The sequence below is a fragment of the Solanum dulcamara genome, chromosome 8 (assembly GCF_947179165.1).
Source record: "Solanum dulcamara chromosome 8, daSolDulc1.2, whole genome shotgun sequence".
Classification (NCBI taxonomy): Eukaryota; Viridiplantae; Streptophyta; class Magnoliopsida; order Solanales; family Solanaceae; genus Solanum; species Solanum dulcamara.
This window is the reverse complement of record NC_077244.1, coordinates 74,533,266-74,559,478: the sequence shown is the minus strand read 5'-3', so window position 1 is coordinate 74,559,478 and position 26,213 is coordinate 74,533,266. Positions and strand designations below refer to the sequence as shown.

The 26,213-nt window shown below is 29.7% G+C and overlaps 1 protein-coding gene across 2 annotated transcripts; it reads right to left on the bottom strand.

The window, feature by feature from the left end:
- Positions 1–22,746: 22,746 nt before the first annotated feature.
- LOC129901584 (B3 domain-containing protein REM23-like) lies at positions 22,747–25,751 on the bottom strand. 2 transcript variants are annotated; one of them, XM_055976822.1, is made up of 5 exons: positions 25,390–25,751; positions 25,099–25,251; positions 23,764–24,070; positions 23,525–23,643; positions 22,747–23,096 (listed from the first exon to the last, which is right to left on the bottom strand). In XM_055976822.1, exons 2-5 carry the CDS (start codon positions 25,198–25,200, stop codon positions 22,860–22,862), a joined length of 765 nt encoding a protein of 254 aa, XP_055832797.1. In that variant the 5' UTR covers positions 25,201–25,251; positions 25,390–25,751; the 3' UTR covers positions 22,747–22,859. The 2 variants fall into 2 exon arrangements, with proteins under 2 accessions (XP_055832797.1, XP_055832798.1); XM_055976823.1 differs by having other exon boundaries at positions 23,764–23,831.
- Positions 25,752–26,213: the final 462 nt, after the last annotated feature.

Sequence of the window (26,213 nt, the reverse complement as noted above, 5' to 3'; positions counted from 1 at the left end):
TAAAAAAACTCAATAGCATTAATTATTATGTATCAAATCGGGATGTATCAGACGTAACTCTTATGTATCAGAAAACTTCCCAAAAATAGGAAATTCGGATAATTTTAAAAAATATCGGAATAAGTTATAATTGGTTTTTTCACTATGAGATTTAATTAAAATCTACTAAATAATATAGTATATAGCATTAGTTATGAATTTTAGTACATATTTTACTTTTATCAAAAATGACAGTACTTTTCTTATCAAAATAGCAAAAAAATAAAGTATCTTTCTTGTTTTTTTCTCTCCCCAACTTTTCTTATATAAATAAAACTCTCTCTCTTCGATTTTTTTCATTTCTTTTTTTCTTCTCTTTCCTCCTCTTTCCCTTTTCTTTCTCTACTTCTTTTGTTTTTTTTTGTCCGTTTTTCCTCCTGTCCATTTTTTTCTCTCTCTTTCTCCTTCTTTTAAAATTAATAATTAATTATTTTAATTTAAAACTTAATTTTGAATTTCATATTATAAAAATGATACTTTTACTGTTTTTAAATTAAATAATTTGTTTTATATAAATACATATATAATAAATTTCTAACACAATAAAAGTAATAAATATAAACGATAAGTGTAATACATTTTGAATTCAGTATATTATACATATTATAGGCATGTATCAATACCCGTGGTGGATATATATCTAAAATATTTTTAATACAAATGTATTATAAGCATTATGTGTGAATTTCAAACATTCTAATACTATTCAAATTAATTTACGTTGTTAGAAATGTATTATATTTGTTGAAATAACAACAACTGAATTCATAACAATATATAATATTGAATTCTAATTGTAAAATATTTTGAATTCAATATATTATACTTATCATAGATATGTTTCAATGCACTTGGTGAATATATAACTAAAATATTTTTAATACAATAATATATTTCATTAATTAGAGAAAAAATAAAAAAATAATTATAATAGATTTTGAATTCAATATATTATAGGCATGGTTCAATACACGTGGTGAATATATAATTAAAATATTTTTGATACAATAATATATTCCGCTAATAAGAGAAAAAAATAGAAAAATATTATATTAGATTTTGAATTCAATATATTATAGGCATGTTTAATGCACATGGTGAATATATAACTAAAATATTTATAATACAATAATATATTTTAGCACCACTAATAAGAGAAAAAATAAATAATAATTAAAATATATTTTGAAATCAATTTATGATGCCTATGGCATCTTTCAATAAATTTGGTGAATATATAATTAAAATATTTTAATACAAATATATTATAAGTATGATGCATATGGCATCTTTCAATAAATTTGGTGAATATATAATTAAAATATTTTAATATAAATATATTATAAGTAGTAGATGTGAATTTCAAACACTTCGATACTATTTAAATTAGTTTTAAATTAGAATAATTAAGTATTATTTTAAAAAATGAAGAAAGAAAAAGTGAAAGAGAATTAGAAAAAGAATGAGAAAAATAGATTAAAAAAAGCAAGCAGAAAGAGGGGGGGGGGAGGGAGAGAGAGAGGGGGGGTAATGGGGTATTTTAGTTATTAATCAAGATAAATATGTTATAGATCGTAATTAAAAAAATATCCTAAAAAGGGTAATTATTAATCTAAAAGAGTTCATTTATGTAAAAAATCCTTTTAAAAAGTCTAAACTGCTAGACTTACCATTGAAAGTTTGTCCCTTTTGAGATAGAGGAATTTTCAAAAATAGTAAAGACTTAAAACATAATTAGATTTATTAACTACAGTTTGCTTAATTATATTCCATAGGTATAGTTTCAGTTGTTATGCCAATTTCTCTTTGTATATCTCGTTGAATTATACGAATTGGGCTTCCCGTTTGTATATCCCGCTGCATTATACAAATTGAATTTTCAAAGAGATTGTATATACAAATTGAAACTTGCTTTAGAGATTTGCATATGAGTCTCTAAATTCTCTTTATAAACAAATACAAACCTTTAGAGATTTGTATATGAGTCCATAAATTCGCTTCTAGATTTGTATATGAACCCCCAGATTTGTATAATATAAAATTTCGTTAAATTATACCCAAAATTTATAATTATGTGAAATTATAGCTATATTAAATAATATACTAGTAATATTTATCAATTTGTGTAATTTTTCCTTTGGAGATATGAGAAGTATTGTTGTGTTTTGTTATAGAATATGAATCTTAAATAGATACTTCCTATCCGTCGTCTAAAAGTATCCTTTCTTAAGAAACTCAACTAATAAAATCTCAAGTTCTTGACATACAAGTTCTAAAGTACCAATCAAGTATTCGTCGGAGGAGGAGCAGCACAAAATATGAAATTTGATAATATTAATTAAAATAGTAAATAACTTTCAATAACCGACTATATTTTAGATGCTGTCATTACAATCGACTACCTAGTGCTATTCCTACGAATTAAAAGGATAGGTGTCACGATCCAAAATGGGCCATGAGTAGCATCCACACTTAACTTCCTAGGTGGGAGAACCAATAATATAAACCCCAACTAATAAATATGACAATAATGCGGAAGCTCAAATAAATACGTTTTTTCCAAAACCTGAAAGTTATCACATGAAGGACATCTAAATTCTAAAACTATGTCTGAAAATATCAACACCAGAATAAACAATTAACATCGTGTGTCCGAAAACTAAGGACACCATGACATGACAAGAGATTCCATCGCCAGCTAGAAGGATAGCTCACCCTGCAACCCAATGAACTGGAGACTGACTAGAGCTGAGGTCAAGTCGAAGTCGGTGGAACACTCGCTGCACTCCACAAAATAAAACAAGAAAAGATACAAGTAGGGGTCAGTACTGGAAAATATGTACTGAGTAGGTATCATCAGCCGACTCAAAATAGGAATCAATATGCAATAAGTAATAGCGGGAAATCAACCGTAGCACTTAAAAGGTGGCAACCAACAAGATTAAGATCAAGTGACAACAGAATGAACAATTTCATAACCAATCAACAATATCAAGATCACACAGGAGGACTCATGCCTCCACATCACACTCTTTTGGAAAATGAGTTACTGGAGATTGGGTAGCATTAAGTCATTTTAAGTTGTTCTCCTTTTATATTACCGTTTCGGAACGTGACACCTGATCCAATAATACCGTGTCGGAATATGACACCCGATCCAAATATACCGTGTCGAAACGTGATACCCGATCCAAATATACCATATCGGAATATGACATCCGATCTAAATATACCGTGTCAGAACGTGACACCCGATCCAGATATAATTACTTTATCATTCTTTATTATTACATTCCACTTCATTAATAATATTTCATCAAGCCTTCTATATTCAAGACACCATTTTTGATAGGGCAAGTTCAAGATTATGGATTTCATGGCCTCGAGATTTCAGACCAATCATAACAACATATCAACCATCCAAACCACAACAATTAAATGTGTAGTAAACTTCACACATTACTCAATGAATATCAATCACTATTAAGAGTCTATCTATGATATAGAATAAAAACCATAACCTACCTCAACTGAAGAATCCAAGTCAATCAAGTTAATCCACTAGTGTTTTTCCTTTCTTCGATGTCTCAAACCAATTTCAATCTATCAAATATCTAATATTTATAAGTAAACTAATCCGTAAACACCAATATTATATATATGTTTAACCTAGACTCAATAACTCACCCAATTCTATAAACACGTTCCTAATCCTGGTGTCACTTAACATGTCAACTCTCATATTTTTTGAATTTCAAAACTAGGGTTAAACCTCAATTAAATTAAATAATCACTTTAAAACTTGAGCCTTTCGTAACGCTTCCGAACAATCAAAATTTGTTCAAATACATAATCTTCATAAGAATACGAATCCAATGACACCCATATAGCTATATTTATTTTCGGATAAAAAATTGGGTCAAAAAGTCATCCCGAGTCATTGAGTCAAATCTGAAGTTTTCTTTCCGATTATGTTCACTCATGATAAAATAAACTTACATGTCAAATTTCAGCTAAAACGGATCGTTATTCGACCCCCAAATCAAGTTTTTATGTGAAGAACCCTAGGGTCATATTTTCTTATTTTAGTATTATTTTTCCACCAATATACCATAAAAATATGTTCATAATCGCATAAAAATTTAATGGAACGGATGAGAATAATTACCTTGACGCTTTAGAATGAAAATTCTTATTTTTCTCTTCTCCTTTATTTTTCTTTTCCCCTTTCTTTTCTTTCTTCCTCCGTATTTTTTTTTCCAGTTTCTGGTTCGTTTTCTTGTTCGCTTTCTCGCTGCTGCTTATACTTATATCTGATGGCTTAATGCCATCAGATTATATATATATATCATTATTATTTATTTTCTTCTTTTTCTTTTCTACTCAATTAATAAATTCTATCCTTTTTCTTTAATAATTGGTATAGAGTGATAAATAAATTAACACTTTAACCCACTAATTAAATAAGTTATCTAAGTTTTTCCCTCAACTAAATAACTGTAATTATCAAAAAATCCAAAATACTCAATTAAAATTTTACGGAATGAATCTTTTATGAACTAAAAATTCTGAATACTCAAAACGATCTAATGGATCATGATTATTGATTTTAATTGGGTTAGGTTAGCAAATATTAAGGCTAGACGTCCGGATATGAGTGCACTAAATTCAATAACTTTTGATTCAAATTTAATATTTTTATCACAAATATTCTCGAATATGTACAAATTATTACTGCAATTGAGAACTTACCTTTCCCAAGGCTATGAACCACTCAACCAATGCGTAGTGACCAGAGAGCCACGCTATGTTAAGGGGTGTTTAAGAACAATTGAATTAAATAACTAGAATGATAAATAATATCTTTTTTATTTGAATATATCATTGTTTAACTAGGTTAAAAATTTTGTTATATATATAGATTTTTTTACATGTTATATATTTTTATATTTTGAGACTCGTCAATAAATTTCGTGTTCCGCGACTGCAATGCCCCCCACCCTCCTAAGCCTAAATAGGATATATTAATTCCTACACCTTAGACAGCTTTCATGAACCAACCAATAAGAAAAGATGTATAGGTGAAGAAATACAAGTCCTTTAATTAAACCAGGAAATCATGAATCCAACTGTGGAGGTTTCTAATGTCACATGTGAACAATCCAAAAATAGTAGCTTTACATTAAATGATAATACATGGTAAGCTATCTAATTAGCTCATCCACCGTTTTGTTCATAAACCTCAAAAGTTATTAACACAATTTGGCCGCCCTTTTGACAATTGGTAATTAATTATAAGTTGGACTTTCAAACTTGTCCACGCAAGTATTTAAGACTTCGATTACTATATGAACGCGTTTCAGTCACTTTCATCAATTAATATTAATTGACTATTATTTCATGTAATAATCTCCCAATTAATCCGCAAATTACACTCAAATGGAGATTAAGCTGCTTCACTTGCCATTCATATTGTTTGTTTTCATACAATTTAAATGTGTGTAATTTATCTTTATTCTAAAACCTATAAATGTAAGTTTTTAAAAGTACAATCTAATTTTATATTCAAAAGTTTAGGAAGGTCTTATATTTAGTCGTTGTTTATAAAGTCAGCAGAATTTGAGTGACCACCAACATGATAGTTTCACAGATTTGTGAAAACACATTTATTTAATAGTGATCTCATTCAATTTTATGCAAAAGTGTTGGCAAAAGGTTGGCTCCGCATGAATTTTAAAACTTTATATGATATATATACGAATAAGCCAAACTTATTTGAGCAACGATGAAAGAAAAATATAAACATACTTCTTAAGAGTTGGGCAATTTAACTTTAAATTGTCATCAAGTGAAAGGTAACGAGCCCAAAAAAAATTATTCTCAGTATATATGAGCCTTTCACCTGTGAGGACGCAATTAATGATGACCTTTTTGGCACGAGGCCGGCCATTCAAGTCTCAAGAACAATCAAAGATTGTGCTGAATAATAAATTTTTAATTTTTATCAGGAGTCTTAGGTTCGAGTATTTTACTTCTCAAAAATGAGACTTTTCAGCAAAAATATCGAATTAGTCAGACCCCAAAATGAATACTGAACGAGTAAAAACTTTTTTTTAAAAAAAGAATGACGTCATGCAGGTGAGGGTGCCTTGCTGCCCCCCCCCCCCCCCCCTTTTCCTCTCAAATTCGTATCCAATTTATGTTTGGGCGCTGAGAAAATGTTTCTTCATGAGTGCTTTAAATTTGACATAATTTCTTCTGAATTGCACCTAAAACTAGGGGTGGGCATAAAATACCGAAAACCGAATTACCGAACCGAACCGGCTATTTCGGTATTTCGGTATTCGGTATTCGGTACTTCGGTTCGGTATTCGGTACCAAAATTTAACAGTTCGGTATTTCGGTTTCGGTTTCGGTATTTATAATTTTCCCGTTCGGTATTCGGTAAATACCGAATACCGAAATTATTTCTGTTGGGCTCCTAAAAGATGCCTTTTAAACATAAAGGGCTATAGGCTCATTGCTATAATTTAAGTCCAGCCCAAACCCAATAATCATTAAAGTCCAGCCCAAACCCAATAATCTTTAACTTATCTAAACCTAAGTCCCTAGCACACTATTACACTAACATTTAACCTATTCACCTCAATACTTCATTTTTCTATTCTGAGTTCACTTATGCAGTTATGCCGCCTTCAGCCCTTCACCTTCGCCGCTTCACGCCGCCTTCGCCATCACCTTCATCGCTTCACTTGAAGGTAAGTTCTCTTTGCCTCTTCTTTTCCTCTTCCTCTTCCTCTTTCACTCTACGTCCTTCACTTGTAATAGTGCCTAAATAATTGCAAGATTCACTTGTACGTCCTTCACTTAATGTTTCTTCTATACAGGAATTTGCAAGATTCATTCGAGTTCTTGACTGCTATCCCATGGACACAAATCTATGATTGGTTACCTTCCATAAGTATGTTATGTTGGGAGATTTAACTTGTAGAGGAGTTGCTCAACTTCAAATTGTTGTATGTTTATCTGCTAGAAACTTCCAGTCCCATAGGCCATAGTTGTGCCTGCCCTGTGCTCTCATATTCTTTCCATCTACATTTTAGAAGATTTGTTGTTTCAGTTCACACCCATCCCCTTTTATTTTCTAGGCTAGCTGTTAGCAAATCTCAGGATAGCAATTAACTATTGCTTCACCTGTAGCTTTTGTCCAATGGGCAAATTGTTTATCCACATCTTTTAACTTCAGTACTTATATTAAAAATACCCATATTATGTTCTAATAGGATTCAAAGTTTTCCGTCAATAGTACTTATTTAGGCCTCATTTATTAAAGGTATTATCAAGTGTGTTCGTTTTTCAGCTGGCTATAATAGTACTCGAGCATACTTGTTACAAAAACTAATATCAGACAATGGCATGCAAGGCAAACAGGCAGGCACGATTTTACATTGGATTTCGACTTCAATATGGTATTACCGAATACCGTACCGAACCGAAGTTTGATTTACCGATTACCGAATTACCGAACCGAAATTTGAAAGTTCGGTATTTGGTATATACTTTGAAATACCGATTACCGAATTACTGAATCCTAATTTTGAAAATACCGAACCGAATACCGAACGCCCAGCCCTACCTAAAACCATGTGAAAGGTCTCCCAAGAAATTAAATTGTGAACACCTAACATGTGTTGTAACTTGTATGTACACTTAATGACAAGAAAACTGACATTCGAGTTCTATGAATGATGTTAATAATAAGGAGCGTTTGGCCCCTTTATAGTGATTTTATTTGGTGCTAATTAAATAAACCGAGTTGATGAATTGTGAATATCGAATAATTAATCAAACCGAAGTTTTAAAAAGTATACTTGAAGGTGGCGTTAACGAGGTGGTTACAATGCATTTAATAAAGATAGAAACTAAAAGCTACTAACATGAATGAATTAATGTGACGTACAACCAAACCATACTAGCCTCTTTGGTTACATTCAAGATTTTCATCAAATCCATTCAATTACCTCAACAAACTCTCTCAAAAAAAAAAATTGTCTTCCCCTCTCTCTTGTAAGCAACCATAAGCCAAAAGGGATTACAACATATATAAAGAAATTAAATACTACTAAAACCTAATTAACCTTAGTAAAGGGTTATATCTTTTTTAACTAGCAGTCAGACAGTTCATAAAGCCAACCAACTGAGCTACTAAGATTACTCGCATTTCTTTGTGATGATCATCAATTCTTTGGATTCTTGATTCTATCCTCGCGGAAAAAATCAAGCAAAACAGAGCTCTTGCATTTTGGGCATTTTGGATCTTCAACTGATAACATAACATACATTAAACATCTGGGGCAACCCACTAACATCATTGAAGTTGTTGTTGCTTCTGGGCTACTAAAAAACTGTTGATTATGATGATCATCTGGTGTTGGTTCTCTTGAAATACAAGAACTTGCTGGTGATCTTTCCATAGAAGAAGAATAAGATGATGATGATCTGCTTGGTGATATTGGGAAACTATTATTATTAATATTTTCCCTAGGTGGAGATAAATTCAGCTTTAAATCAAGTTTTGGATCATGACTACTCTCCCTCCTGTAGTTCATTTTTTATTTGTTGTATCCAACTTTATCAAGAATACCCTGTATTTATAGTAAAACAGAGCAAATTAATAAGACACAGAATAAAAATATTTAGTCCACAACTAATACACAACCACTACTAGAGAAAATAAATAAATCAAACCAATAGAAAATTAATAATAAAAAAAGAGTCTAATCATGAAAAAAATTGGATAAAATTACCTGAAAATTTGCATAGCCAAAAGGGAGCTGCTTGAAGAAAATGGAAACGCTTGACAAGATTTATATAATGTGTAGGAGAAGAAAAATTATGAGGGTTATTTAGTGCAGACTTAATTGTGATTGTAACAGGGGGAATTAACTACAGGAAGTAGGGGGAAAAAATACAGAAGAATTTGGTATAGAATTAGATGAGAGGAGTTAATTTCAAGGTAGAAAAATAGAGTAGTTTCTTGAATTTAATGTCTTTTGATATTATAGCATTGAAGAAAGTTTGATGGAAATTTGAGAATATAGTAAATAGGTTCAACTAAAAATTGATGAGAAAGCTTTCAATCAATGCTTTATTGTTGGATATATTTGTCCTAGTTATTTTATTTTTTTGTAAAACTATGTGTTGTACTAACTTTAGAGAACTAAAAACTCTCATTCAAAATCTAACGGCTAGCAAAATTCAATTTAATGAAGCATAAGACAATTCTCATTACTCATTAGATCTAATAATAATTCACATAGGGAAGTCTCTCTCTCAAAGATAACTGATGTTTTCTTCATTTCAAAATAAGTGTTATCTTAGCAAAAAATACAATCATTTAGAAGTCAATAAATATAATATGTAATTTACTAAAGTAACCATATTTAATAAATGTCTCTTGAAAAGTTAAACTATTAAGAAGATAACGTATAAGGGTATATTCTCTCTCCATTCATTTTTACTTGTTACTGTTTGACTTGGCACAACTATTAAGAGAACAATTATTGATATAGGTATTTTACCATACTATTCCTATTAATTGATGTTTAATATTAGGTGTTGAAAAATGATTTGGAGAATAGTATTTAATGCTAAGAGTAAAACATGAATTTTTTTTTTGTCTTTTCTTGATATGTCAAAAGTGACAAGTAAAATTGAAAAATTATTTTAGGAATAAGTGACAAGTAAAAGTGAACGGAAGGAGTAGTTGGAAAAACATACTAATTTTTATCTTGAATTTCTAAGGTGACACTTGCTTTGGGACAGAGGGAGATGTTTTGTTTTCTAGAGTTAATTTGACTATTTTTTTTACGGCTAAACTTGATTAGATTAATTTATTATTTTAAAATTAAAATTTAGATATTTAAAAACTATATGAAAAGTATTATATGTTGGAATTTTTCTAATATCGATTTGGTGAAAGAATACATCTTAAAAAAATGATAATCAAAGTTTATGTAGTTTGACCTTAGAAAAGTGAAACATGACAAGTATTTTAAGACGGAAAAAATATTTATTTTGGGATAAGAGTAATCTTAATTCATATCGAAAGTCTCACTTTGAAAGATAAATCAATCAACACGATTTCATTTTTTCTAGAATGGGTTGTGGTGTAGTGGTGAGACTGTTTCAATCTTAACCAGAGGCCTCGGGTTTGAGCTCTACGTATAGAGAAAATCCTATTGAAAACATCACCCCGAATGGATCCTGCAGTGTGCGATTTGAATTTAGTCAAGACTCCAATGCGGACTACAAATATTGGGTGACAAAAACAATCTCCATGTTACGCAATGAAATTAAGCACCATGTTTAATTTAGCATTAGATATTTTACGACTGTTCTTGAGATTATATTTATATCTTTCAACTAACATTATTGAATATTAGTAAATTATTTAGCCCCCTCTATCTTCCCCTATAGAGAAAGAAAGAAAGCCTCAATTTTATTTCATTTTTTCGCCTTTTAGAACCAAAGTTAATACAATCACCGTTACATTGATTTTAAACGTCATTTTAGTCAAATAAATTAGATCAAGAATAGTATTCAGTTTAGGAAATAAAAACTATACTAGTTTTTACTTTTTTTTATTTGATTCAAAACAAGTGTTGTTCACAAAATCAAGAAGATTTTGAATTTTTTTTTCTTTCAATTTTAACCTTATTTAAGAACTACCAACCTTTTAAAGATATTTGATTAATTCTCTATCCTAACTCCTGTTGTTTCCGTATTTATTCTTCTCATATACTTTGAATAGTTATACCAATATACCTGTAACAAAACTACTAAACGGTAAAAACCAACCTTTGAAATAATTTATTAACTTTATGTCATTTAATTTACTACAACATTAAATGTTTTTGGTCTTTCATCAACTTTATCTTGAATGTTGGGTAATACGTACTTTTCAGATTTGTCTACTGACCCCAGTTTTAGTTTTTATGTATTGCATTCGATCATATTATCTTAAAGAAGAAATATGTACGGTCAAAATTTATATAGTCGATTTTAATTTATATTGGATTAAAATATTATTGTTCTATATTTAAACGAAATTCATGCAAGCCAAAGAAGTAAATAAGCATTTACGCATTTAGAACACACCAAAAATTCTTATAAATCAAGTGTTTATAAATTATAATCAATCAAAGCCATAATTTATAAGCATTTTTAATTTGACAAAATAATACCATATTAAATTAGGTCTCTCACACCCCAAAAGCTAGCTCAAAAGGAGGAGGCAAGCCTTATAAGAAGTCTATCCATCTCATTAACCACCAGTGTGGACTTTTGTCATCCTTCAACACCTCGTCTATATTATATGATGCTTTTAGCTTGGTATAACCCTTAAGAAATTTACTCATTCCTGAATAAACCTTAATGAAATAGTACTTGTTTAGGGTGTCTTCGGTATGACAGAAAAATTCGAATAGTCAAAAAAATTTAAAATTATTTCTAAAACAAATAAATAGCTCAAAAATGAGGAAAATAAGGGAAAAGCATATTTAATAATGCAGCCTCATCCATCTAAAAATGGTGTTGCACATATACTATCATCCCAAGTAGATAATCATAACTCTGCAAGTGGTGTACAACGAGAGGTCCAAATTAAATACTAGCATTAAATGTTCAAATTATATTAATTAATGTTGGGAGATTTTTGCTAGACCAGTTTGGAAATATTTAGGTAAAACACAGTGCCTCCTTTTTTTCTCTCTTTTTTGGCTTTTTCATAATCTTACGATATTCATTTCGAAGATAGATTAATTAAGATTGTGTCGAAAATTTATATTTTAAAGATAAAATATTCTCTATCAAAAGCAGCTTTTATATTGAGGACTTGAATTTAAATTTTTTAATTAAAAATAAAAATGTACTTATCGTTCTTACGATCTTTAATGGCAGCACAATGATTGCAGTGATGGCTAACAAATAGTTACATTTAAATGGTGCGAAGTCGTCATTTGTTCAATTGGTTACACCTTGGACTTCACCCTGTATTTTTTTATAGACAACTTTGAAAATATTAAACGATAAAAGCATATTAAGTCATTTTTTAAATTTCTTATTTAGTAGATACTGGAATGTTGTCTTTTTTTTAGGGTCTAGATTTGTTGGGATTTGTCATTATATTAATCGTATTCCTATAGTTCTTGCTTTTGATATCTATCATCATATGTAGGGGTGCTCACGGTTCGGTTTGGATCGGTTTTTATTTAAAAAATAACCAAACCAATTGAGTCAGTTTTTCAAATTGTCAAACCAAACCAAACCAAACGATATCGGTTTTTACTATTAGGTTTTTGTCGGTTTTTATCGGTTTTTATCGGTTTTTTCGGTTTTTTCGGTTTTTGTCGGTTTTTAAAATACCTTGTAGTCACTATTTGAATAAACAGAAAATAAATTTCAAAAGTATTTTCTTATTATAAATTTCATTGTAGCCAGTAGCTACTAGCCAAGATTGACGCATACATGTTTAATAATAGAGAATGACTCACCTAAAGTTTTACTATTTGTAATTGTGAGTAACTTTTCTGTGTATGAAGTCTATATTTTATTTATTTTTACTTTATTTAGTATAATTCAAAAGAATGGCCCAAGATCAAAAATATAAAAAATCAATATAAATTGTATTTTTTTCATAAAAAAATTAAAATACACACACATATATATACAAATTTAATTTTTAAAATATGTATATATAAAGTCGGTTTGGTTCGGTTTTTTTGATTTTTTTAGACTTGAAACCAAAATCAAACCAAATATAGTCGGTTTTTAAATTTAAAAACCAAACCAAATCAAACCAAATAAATATCGGGTTTTTTTTCCGGTTTGGTTTGGTTATCGGTTTGGTTCGATTTTTTGATTTTTAGTGTTCAGCCCTAATCATATGTTATCTTTTGTATTTTGACTATTGCATTATTTCGTTTTTGTTGTTCCTTTCTTGTTGGCTTTATACTGCTTTCCTTATTAATTTCTATGTGTTATTCACTATTTTCTTCTTCTTTTGTACTTTGTTGCATTTGAGTCGAACGTATTTCGAAAACAACTTTTGTACCTTCACGAAATAGTGATAAGGTCTGCGTACACTTTATACTATCTAGATTCACTTGTAGAATTTAATTTAATATGTTGTTGTTGTTGTTGTTGTTGTTTATATGGTATGATAATTTTTTTTATGGAGTTATACACGCAAATAAATGGAGTTAATATCTTAGATGTTCACTCAATTAATAGTTCTTTTTACATAAAGTCACTCAACTTTCTTTATAATCCCAAAGTCCTCAACTAAAAGATTCTTCGTTGTCACACAAAGTCACTCAATAAATAGTTCTTTTCACATAAAATTATTCAACTTTCTTTTATAACCTCACCTCACTCAACTATGAATATTTTGCTTACAAAGTCACTCAACTATTGATATTTCATTTAGAGTCACCCAACCAATTTAGATAATTTTTTCATTAAATTTTGTTGAAATACAATCTTTGTATTAAAGTATTTTTAAAAAAAAAAATAAAAAAAATGCTCATTTTAATTATTTTATTGAAACACAATTTCTTGCAAGCAAATCACTAAGGGGTTGTATGGTTTGGGTATAAGTTATGAAGTTATGATGGAATTAGTTATGTTGGGACAGGTTATGCTGGATTAGTTATGCTGAAAGTAGTTTTTGTTGCTTGTTTTGTTTGTCATGTTCAAAATTACATTCATTGCATAATTTTTAAAAATAAGTTTTTTGTTTACAACAATACCCTCTGTTATGTCGGAAAAAGACGGTTTAAAATTAATTTCAATTTTTTAGAGAAAAAATCAATTTTAGAAAAGAAGAGTCGCCACTTAATTTTTAAAAGAAATTAAGAAAACTTAATTTAAAAAACCCTAACAGATTTAAATTTTAAAAATTCAGAGAAAATTCAGAGAAAACCCTAACAGGTCTGCGTACACTCTACCCTCCCCAGACCCCACGATGTGGGATTTCACTGGGTTGTTATTGTTGTTGTTGTTGTTAATTTAAAAAACCCTAACAGATTTAAATTTTAAAAATTCAGAGAAAAAGATACAAGTTTTTTATTTCCACTTTGAAAAGGTGTTAAGCATTCAAAGTGGCCGCTAACGCACGCTTATCCAATGATTTGAAAAATTATTTGACTAATTTTTGAAAATATTAATTTAAAAGGACACGAAGACTTTAAATAATTTTTTTTTAAAAAAAATGATCAAACTTAAACATTTGCAAATAACATACATGTGTAAAAAAAAAAAGTTTATCAAATGACTAAGTAAAGGTAGAAAATCATTTAAAGAGTATATTAACATGAATTGGTTTATCTTTAGGGAAATCTAATTAAGTTAAAACAAATTAAAATTAATATCTAAGCAAGCATAAATAACATAAGTAAATAAATTATTACAACCCGAATCAATATAAATAAATAATAAATAACACATAAAATATTGTCCAACACTTAATTTCTGTACGCTTGGACTAAGTTGTTTGGCCAGCTGTGTTTTGAGCTTTTGGCCCAATTTTGTATTTCAACAAAATTTAATGAAAAAATTATTTAAACAGGTTGGATGGCTTTCTAAATGAAATATCAATAGTGAGTGACTTTGTATGTAAAATATTCATAGTTGTGTGACTTTGAGGTTATTGCTGTGAGAAAAATCATTTGTTGAGTGACTTTTTTTGAAAATAATCCTTAGTTGAGTGTCTTTAGGTTATAAAAAAAAGTTGAGAGACTTTATGTAAAAAAGAACTTTTAGTTAAGTGACCATCTGAAATATTAATCAAATAAAAATGTAAAGAATTTTTGGTCAGTGTAATTTAACTTATTAATGTAATTATTTATCATTTTTATTAGGATACCAATTAATATTTTATTATATAAATTCATCTTGTAATATCTCTATAATTGACCTCATTATGTAAATAATTCTTATAATTATACCATCGAACTAAAACTCATTTTTACATCATAATCTTCTTTAACAAAAAAATTAGATGGCAAATGCATGGAGGTAAATAAAGCTCGCCAGTGAAGTTTCACGACAGTTTTCGCTTAGTGGTCGTTTGGTAGAGTGTATATAAATAATGCTAAATAGAATGTATTAATAATGTTTGCATTATTTATTTTTTATGTTATTTGGTTTGGTGTATTAAAAATAGCATGAATTGCATAATTTTTTTGAAAATTATTTATTTACAAAGATACCCTTCACAATTGTGGTGAAAAAGATGTAAAAAAGCTTTTGAGGAGCAATTGAGTTTTTAAGCATGCTAATGCGTGCATTAAATCTCATTGCATTACTAATACCTAGAAATTCATGGTATTAATAATACACAATAAAGTGTATGACACTTAACATGAAAACGTGTACCAAACAAGGTACTACTAATACACCAAATTAATACATGCATTATATTTGCTAATGCACTCTACCAAACGACCCCTTAAAAAATTATCATAAATTATGCAGAGTTTAATATTGGAAGTCAAATTTTGTATTAGCATAGCTTTATGTCGCACACTAAATGTGCAATTTTGTGTCGAAACTACTGTTTCTTAGTGCTAGATATATCGTCGTTAATATTAATTTAAAAAAATCTAGCTGCTTATGATTCAGTAGGAGGCGGCAAATCTTAAGCTGAAGGAAAAAAAATAGTATATGCTTTAAATGAACATATATCTATGTCGCTGACAAAGCATGAAGAATAATTGATCAAATTTGGGACATTTTTATGAGGAAACACTTATAATACTAGAACTCATGCGCTATCGAGCATGCTATCCCATTTTGAAATTGATTTATTCTACAACAGCAAATGCTAGTTACAATATGATTCCATATACACTTATTTTTAAGTGGACTTGAAATTATTTATAATAATAATCATTCACCAAATATTTGACTATATTTTGACATGGACACATTTGGTGTAAAGGTCTCTATCCAAAGTCATAAATCCTCCACTCAAAATTCCAAGGAAAACTAAACTAGAAATATAAAGGACAGATATACATCTTTTTCCTCACCAAATACTACTTACTAATCATCTTTCAAAACTCCCGCTCTTATTTCCTAATTACAACTCCGATTGTTAATTTACACAACAGATATAGTCCTTGACATCAAATATATGTACCTGCTTAAATGTTAAGACTTGTCTTCCTAACGTCTAATTATATTAATTAGAATCACCTAATGTTTGGGATTAGATGTTAGAAACCAAAGCATCTTTTTCTTAAATATAGTCCGGTATTCTTTTGGAGCCCGACTAATTCAAATTCCTGACACGTAAGGTCTATTTAACGGGAAATGCTCTCCACCAAAAAAATAATTCATTCATGATTGGACTCGAATTCCGTGACCTGAGGAATAAAGATAGATGAATCATATTCATATATCCCATCATGATTTTTGGTGGAATTTTCACACTTTGTTATCAAAGATATTTGGTATGAAGAAAGTCAGTTTTCATGAAAATCATTTTTGTTGAAAAATATTTTCTTTAAAAAAGCATTTCTTAATAACCAAACACCAAAAATTAACTTCCTGATGAAAAAAATACTTTTGTCATATCAAAACATACCATTATCTTGAAAAGGTTAGGTTCCTATTTCAAATGCCCAAGTTGAAGCACCTCATATCTTTAATTTAAACCAAAGCTCAAAGTTCATATAGTGCCCTTTATTAACTTTCATTATAAAGCAATTAAAATTATTTTATGATTATTTGGTGGCTAATTTAGCTTTATCAACTACCACTTTGAAATGGAGGCAGAAAAATTTGGTAGAACTCACAGGTGTTTGACATTGCTAATTCAGGAAACTTTTTTTAATGCATCCAATGGCAGAAGAGAGTCCACTAACGGGGCTGGGCATTCGGTTGTTCGATTCGATTTTGATTTCTTTTGATTTTCGATTTATGTATTTATTGTACCGAACATCGAATCGAACTGATTCAGTTTGATTTTTTTGTAATTTTGTTCAATTCGATTCGATTTACTAAATTCGATTTTTGTATTATGAGCTTGCTTACTGAGCTTTTTTAAAAATTTTATATTATATGATTTTTTACAAGTACTATGACTACTACATTATATATAGATAGCTCGTATCATGAAAAAAAACTCTTAAAAATTAAAATTATTTAACTTTAACTCTTAAAAGTTAGCAGCTTCTAACACTTTTACTATCCTCGACTACTATGGCAGTGATTGAGGGGGACTTGTTCTGTAATAAACAAATGACTTCAAACCTCAGGGCATCCAAAAGAGGTGAACCTGAGAAGAGCAGTAAGAGTAAGCGTTCAAGTACAGGTGATATGACCTTAAAGGTGGAAGATCCTCCCCTGGTTCGAATCACCCTGAATGAAGAGTGGGCGAACAAGATGCAAAACATATCATAAATGTTGAATTCTAAGAAAGAAGGGTATCTTCATCCTTATCTTCATCAGTCTCTCATAGTCAAAGCTTTGGTTGGCGCAATCTTCTCTGGAACCCACCCTTCTTCGTACTGAGGAGGGGCCGACATCCCCGTCTCGATCCTCATCCATTCTTCTTTTTCTCCTTTTCGATTTCTTCCTTTCTCTCTTTTGTTGCCTTTTTCGGCTCTTTATTCTCGTTTCATAATCCACTACCAAAACTTAATCTAATCAGGATATCTTATCACCCCAATTCACCAACTAAGACCCTATTGGTTTAAAAGCTTGGTGCTTTTATTGTTGTTTTCACATTGATGAGTGAATTCAAGTTCATGTGGTGCGGGTCAGTTTTGAGCTCTTAAATTGGCAATTTTTTTAACTCTAGTTGAGTGTGTTAGTAGGAGGCCTAATGCAATTAACTTGGTAGAAAATATCAAAGGCAAAGTGTATTTGATTAATTAAAACATTGAAGGTGCTTAATTAAAGATTTTTTATTATTATTCTGAAGAAAAAAAGATTCTTCTTTTCTACAGTATAATTATAAAAAGATATAATTATAAAAAGTATTTAAGAATTAAAATATCTAATATAGTATAGTATATATAAAAATATCTAGATTTATTGACTTAATATAGTATGTATTAAATTTTGATTAACCGAAATATCGAAATACAATAAAATGTGTTATCAAAAATCGAACCGAAAAATTGAAGTCATAAAATATATGGACCGAAAATCGAAATATTGAAATTGAAAAATTGAAAAAATTTGATTCGATTCGATATTTCAATTTTTTGATATTTATACCCAGCCCTAAGTCCACTGACTATGCACAAAACTTAAAGACTGCAATTTTCATGACTTTTCATGACAAAAACCCTATTATTAGTAATTTATATCCTTTTTATATGTGAGAAATTTTTAAATGTCATATTTAATATAAGAAATTTTGAGTTGTGACAGTAGATTAATTTCAAGTTATAACATGTTTAAAATATTACCATTAATTAAAGAATTAATAAACTAAATAAAGAAAATTGTAATAAATTAACGAAAATGGTAATAAATATATTAATGGTAATACAGAATTAGCATTCAATTAGGATTCTAATAACTGATTTTAAAATTAAATTCCTTTATTTTCTCAATTAGTTGAAAATCTGGTGAGATATATTCCAAAATTAAAATTTTTATTTGAATTTCTGTCTCCAACGTATTCTCTCTCTCCTCCATTCAACGACTTTTCATTATTTTGAAAAACGATTATTGGAATTATCATGAAAAGTGAAAGGCTTTTATCAATGCTTGTTCAACATAGTAAAAATGGAATTCTACAAGTACATTATTCAGTGTTTTGATTTTTGTTTTCATTAAAATAGTTTGTTTGCGATGAAAAGTTTCATTCGTTTTTATTGAATGTATAGTTTTCACTGTTCCTTATTTGTAATGTTAAACTCATTTTAATGTATCATGAATTTTGTACTAATTCAGTGGACGTAAGAGTTAACAATGAAATAACATTTTCGGCATAACGTTAGAGATAGACAGTTTTTTTTGGTCATTCATACAATTGAAATTCGAGGTTCAGTATATGTCTAACGATAGGTGAACTAATTTGTATGAATATAGTGTGTATTAATATTGTATATAATTTGATTAAATAATGAGTTGTAAATATGAGTTGTGTAAATTTGGTATGTTGCGATGTTAATAATTTGTATGAAAATAATATAAATTTTGTATAATATATGATTCTTGTTTCTGTATATCCATGGTATAATTGTGTTTTTTTGTGTTTTTAGTTTGAAACTGTGCATGATCTCTATTTTTTTGGTGATAGTAATTTTTGTATGAATTTGTAATTAAATTTGAGTTTATTTTTTACTAAGTAAATGGTGTTGGTTGGTTTGCTTGCTATATAAATAATGTATAAATTTTGTATACGTTGAATTAGGGGTATGAGTTTGGCATGTTGTGACCGATGGACCTAAGTGGTATATTGTGTGTATACGTACCAGAAAGTGTAGTTATGGTCGCTTTCAACTTGATGAGATGCCTTGCGGGCATGCGATTGCTGTTCTTAGATACAGACGCCTGCATGAAGAAGGTTATTGCTCTCCGTATTATAACAATAAGAATTTTCAAGACGCATACACATTTTCAATTGAGTCTCTTCCATGCGAAAGTACTTGGATATACCAAGATACTTGCTGGAACTTAAATTGATGCCGCCTGAATTTAAGAGAAAGGTAGGGAGGCCAGCTACTGTACATTGGAAGGAGTTGGAGATGTAAAATTTAAGAAGGCTAAGGTCACCTGCAACACATGTCATCAAGAAAGTCACAGCAGGAAGATGTGTGGGAATTATGTTCCTGAAAGTTGGTTAAGAATTATTAAGTTTAAATTTATTTTATTTTGACAAACACGTGTTGGTATTTTTTGATGCTTTTTTGGTAATGAATTTATAATTAATTATGTCATGTTATTTTTATTTTGTGTATGAAACCTGATTAATGTCATTTGTATGATATTATTTATTGACTGTTCGACGTAATAAGTTTGGTATAAATTTAACTTTAATTTGAAATTTAATAAGGTTTGTATCCCATTTGTAGGCTTAATAATATACTCATGTATTATTGTGTATGAAATCTAACTCTTAAAAATGAAAAACAAGTATAACAATATGTAAAAATTAAAAAATCTATTGTTGGTATCACAATGGCATATGAATTGAAAAATACTTAGTGGTAATATAGCAAGAAACTTAGTTGAAACAATGTATGAATATGATATTCTATAAAAGAACGGAACTGTAATATCATATGAAATTTGTATGAAAACTGAATTCTCATATAAATTGAAAATTATATTCTATAAATGAGCTGAACTATAATGCCAATAAGAAGCCTTATGAAAACTGAATTCTAATTATGTCATGTGAATTTTATTTTTGTGTATGAAACTTGTTTAATCTCATTTGTATTGTACTATTTATTGACTGTTGGACGTAATAAGTTTGGTATGACTTAGCTTAAATTTGAAATTTAATTAAGTTTGTATCTCATATATAGGTTTAATAATATATTCGTGTATTATGGTGCATGAAATCTAACTCATAAAATAAAATTTAAGTATAATAATATGTAAAAATATAAAAAAAAACTTTTTTTTTAGTATCACAGTGGCATACTACTTGAAAAATTCTTAGTGGTAACATAACAAGAAACTTAATTGAAATAATATAGGAATATGGTATCCTATATTAGAACTGAACTATAATAGCATATAAACTTTGTATGAAAATTGAATTATAATAAAACTTTGAATATTGTATTCTATAAAAGAGCTGAACTATAATGTCAATATGAAACCTGTATGCAAACTGAATTCTAATAATGTCATGTGAACTATAATTTCAATATGAAATCTGTAAAAAAAACTGAAAGTTATAATTTCAAAAAATCATTGTAATATAACTGAAAAACATAAATAACAATTGATTCTTTAAACATCAAAAATCATACTACGAATGAAGGAAAATGTAATAACCTAAGAAAAGAAAAGTGACAGTTAATTGTTATATCAAAAAACATGCTACCATTAGAAGAAAGAGACTAGTAAAACAACAAAATAAAAGTAACAGTTGAGAATATCCTTCATCTGGAAACTAGTCGTCTTGGCCTTGGCATGAAAAATTGATGGTGTCCAGAGCCTACTCTCTTGATACGCGTGGTCCACCAAATCTATTGGCAACAGTTTCAATTACCTTGCTTCTCTTTTTTTTTGACTGGTGTTTGGGTTAATATATTAAAACTTAGTGGCTCAATCTCTACCGTAGTTTCGTCCTCTGTAATTCGGAGACTCTTCCGAGGTGTATGATCAACTTTTTGAATTTTCTTCATCATATAGAACTCCTTTATAAACTAAGGGATCTTTGGTAGAGTGTATAAAAATAATGTTAAATAGAGTGTATTAGTAATGCTTGTATTAATTATGCTTGCATTAATTATAGATAGAATATTTCTTATGCATTGTTTGGTTTAGTGTATTAAAAATAACATGCATTGCATAAAAATATTTATTTTCAAAAATATCCTCAACAATTATGGTGAAAAAGATATAAAAAAGACTTTGAGAGATAATTGGGTCTTTAATCATGTTAATAAATGCATTAAATCTCCTTGCTTTACTATTACCTAGAAATCCATGGTATTAATAATATACACCTTAATACACAATAGAGTGTTTAATTATACATAACATGAAAAAATGTACCAAATAAGGTACTACTAATACATCTAATTAATACATCCATTAATTGTACTAATATACTGTACCAAACGACCCTAATTGAAAATGACATTTTTAAAAATGGTAGGGGCCGAAGAAATCTTAAGGAAGACAGAGAGTATTTTCTTTGAATATCTTTGAACAAATTGAAAAAAGAGAAATTACAGAGAAGTTGACGGAGGCTGTTGTATTAGAGACGTGGGGAGGGGGGGGGTGGGAGACGTGTGTCAGTTGAAAAAGAAAAAATAATTTCTTGATTGTAGTGATTATTATTACACATAATTAATGCACTATTTTTTTACTTTCTCTTTCTTATTAATTGTGAAAAAATTTAATATATTTAAATAATTAATTTAAATAGTTGGATTATAACAATATGTTAAAGCCCGTAATTAATAATTTATAAATAGTAATTGCACAAAAGTCCATTCATAAGCTGTAATATAAATCCTTAAATAGATGCGTGGTGTGATTTTTCCTGTTATTTTTTGTATAACTTACATAAATCACATACTGTAAGGAGTTAATTATTATTTTTTCCTACCTTTTTTTAATTTACAAAAATCCCTTAAAAATATGATAATCTGAATACATTAATTAAGATTTTATTAATCAACAAATAAAATTTAAAGCATCATACATTGAACATAGAGATACTTTATGAATCGGAATTAATGTATCTGAATTAGTGAATTTATGTATCTGAATGGAAAGAATGATATGTTGAAATTTTTTAAAATGAATGAGAATAATGAAAAATATGATAAATAAAAGGAGTGTAATTAAGTAATTTTTTCTTATTTTTTATTTGGCTCACAAGCTGGCCAACCCAATCTCGTTCAAGCCTCATGGGATAGCATGCTTACTTGGACCGGGCTAAAAAAATCTCATTTTTGAACAAGCTCCGAAAATCATAGCTCAGTCTAATCATATCATAGAATGTTGTAAATTCATTGATATAAAGTTGTAGTACATCAACCTTCTATTCATGCCTTTCTCAAGCAGAAACATTTGATCCAAAAACATTTTCATGACTACATGGGCTACCAGATAATACGAACTTTCAGTATTAACTTCTCATCATCAATCAGCTTAAATCGGCAAACATCATTTACACGCAAAGCATTATCGTCTATAAATTTTTGCATCCCTTCCCCAAGTTCCAATCTATCATAATATTGAGGAACAATCGTCCAGCTACCACTACCAGTTCGAAGAGTAGCCACAAGTGGGCGCTGCGTCCTCTTCAAGTAGGAATTGCCAAATGCAGCTGGAAAATTCTGCATAAGTACATACATTCAAAACATGTTCAGAGTTCAGACACAATATACATTCAATAATCAAGTGATTAGTAACAAATGCTACGAATTAAAAAGACTACAACAAGTAGAAGACAACTTCCAATCGAAGTATATTTAATTACTTCAAGCAATACCATTTGACCACTACGATTTAACTATCTGATGTTATTGTGAAGACACACAAAGTAACAACTATACAACAGTTAAATGCTCTGTTATCATCTTCCGCAAATCATATGCAAAGAAGAGTGCAAAACAGGCTTGAAATTGCTACCAGCATTTCCTTGGAAAGTTCAATATAGTCTGTCTTTTGGAAGGTGAGGCTGTTTTAATTAATAACATTTTCCAGAGTAGGTTGCGTTTAATGATTTATGCATACAAAAAATATCTGTGACTAATAAACTTACCGAGCGTGCTCTATTCAAGTGGGATGCCTTAATGACAACTTCGAATGAAGTGACTAAAGCAGCCGAGTCTCCTGACCTATTAACTGTTTGATCAGCAGGCTGAACTACAATGCTTTTCCCTGCACCGGTTCCGAACTTTGCAAGTTGATTGTTTTTGGACTTGAACTCTATAGGTTAAACATGAAGACAAATGTGTTGCAGCAAACTAGCTACAAATTAAAGTTCTTCAAGAAACTTACCCTGTGCAGTTTTTTCAACCAATGGAAGCAGCTGAGGCTCTTTGAGAGCAGTTACATCCTGCTTTAAGCTGCCATTTTTTCCATAAATTTTAACATAAAACTTCGAGTTTCCAGCATAGGAAAATGTTAGAAAATCTCTAAATTCCAATTTATTTTCCAGCACAAAGTCTGACCAACTTTCCATGAAAAAGAAATCACCGTCATTCTTTTCCAAAACCGCCTTCCAAGATGTCGCTGCAAGATCTTCAAGCACACGTATCGAAGGAATATCTCCATTGAAAAACTTGAGAAATGCAGGTGGAATTCTCTAAGAAAAGGAGACATAAAACTTAACTTCACTTAATTTCCGGTGAAAGAAAGTTGTTGCAATATAAACAATACAATAAGACAGAAAAGCTTTTAACACAAATTGAACATATCTAGTGCTAATTTCTAGAGTGAATGGTCAGATTATGTCCAACCTAGTATTCTAAATCTAGGACTTTAACCACCATTAGATCGTTTATTATTCCATCATCCACTCTTAAGTCAGTAAGGAAGTATCAAATTGACATTCCCTTTGCAGATGCATAAAGTCTAATTTCTACGCAACTATATGAATATAGATTGCTTAGTAGGATAATAAACACTGGTCTTACCAGATTTGCAAGAGTACTAATGGTAGATAATTATTTGCAAGTTTTGAACATTACTTTCAATCAAAACTCGATACAACTCAAGCATCTAAAAGGATCCATTTTATGAACTGTGACAAGAACCAAAAACTATAAGAGAACATAGCTGCATGACATCAATTTCTCTCTTATAGACAGTATAGTTGATTAAGAACAGACAGACGGTTGGGATAAGTTAAAAGTTCAACTAGTGGAATGCCCCTTAATTTCATCCAAATTATCTAAATACAACCGGGGGCAGAGCCAGGTAAGGCCAAGGGATGAACCCCTTCCACGGGAAATTACATTATTTATACATAGTTAAAATTGTTTATTATGAATATATAGTACACGTTGAACCCTTTGGGTTCTTTGTGTGTGAAAATCCTGGTTCCACCACGGAAATCAGAATGCAACCAAATGTTCTAATGCGTATCACCCGAAAGATCCGCATTTTAGAAAGGGGAAAAAACGCTCCTTTGTTAGTTATTTCTCCAAAAATCATATTCAGAGAGATTCACCCAAAGAAGTTCACTAAAGTAAGAAAGACTCTATGCTATTGGGACAAAATATCACGAATTCCTGCAAGACTGATTATCTTGATACATCAAAACTTTGACATTACTACATGAATCATTAGTGTTTTTTTCCCGAAATTTGCAGCAGGTAAAGAAGAGATTACCAGTTGGGGGTAGCATATTTCAGGGTGATAAATCTTAAAGAACTCAGGGAGGTCATCAGGGATAGACAAATGCTGCACTGGTGTCACCATTTTGTTGTTCATTATCTTTCTCTGCCTAAATCTTAAGGTTATAAACCTTAAAGATTAGCTCAACTACAAAACAATAGAGAAAAAGAGGGGGGGGGGGGGGGGGAAGTTAGTACATAAAATAAGAAAATCATATATACAACACTGTAAAGAAAATGGATAATACAAATGAGCATTAAAGATAAAACGAAACATACTTCTTACCCTAGTTCACTCTTTATATTCTGGTTCTCTGATTGTTGCTCGGATTTAAAGAGGGGAGATAAAGGAGGAGAAGGGAAATCTGGGTCGACCCATTTTGGGACCCGAATCACCTTCTACCTCTTCCCGAAGTCTACGAGGGTTGAAGCATTGGGTCGAACGGGAGGTCATGATTTTGGCGTGGAAAGATGATATCAGAGGTTTCACAAAAATGGGATGTGAGAAGAAGATTAAACATGAAAGGGAAACTGAGGGAACTGACAGTGACAGAGGCTGACCATGCGGCGGAGCAGCCGCCGGTTAAATGACCGGACGACAGCGACGGCATTTCATGAAAGGGGATACGAAGAGAAGATAACCAGAAGTTATCCTTTAAAGTTTTACGAGAAATAGATTAAATTGTCTTTCGGTTAAACTAAATAAATGTATCAAAATATTATTTAATTTTGTGATTTTATATATCATATAAAAAGTTAAAATTAAAATATTATAAAAAAAGTAAAATATTTTTTTTTAAAACATCTTAAAAAATACGACAAACAAATTTAAAAAAAAAATATCATGCTTGATACAATAACAACAACAACTCAGTGAAATCCGCAATGTGAAAAAATATCATGCTTGATAGAGCGTCTCAAATTTTATCCGTACTTCATAATATCAGGTTTGGTAAAGTGTATGAAAATTTTATTACTACAGAGAGACTGTTTTCGATAGATTAAGTTATACTTAACAAATTTAAATTTAATTATTATTAGTATTTTACTTTGTTACTTTTAATTACAAAAATAATATTGAAAATAAAAATAAAAATTTAATTTGCCTTT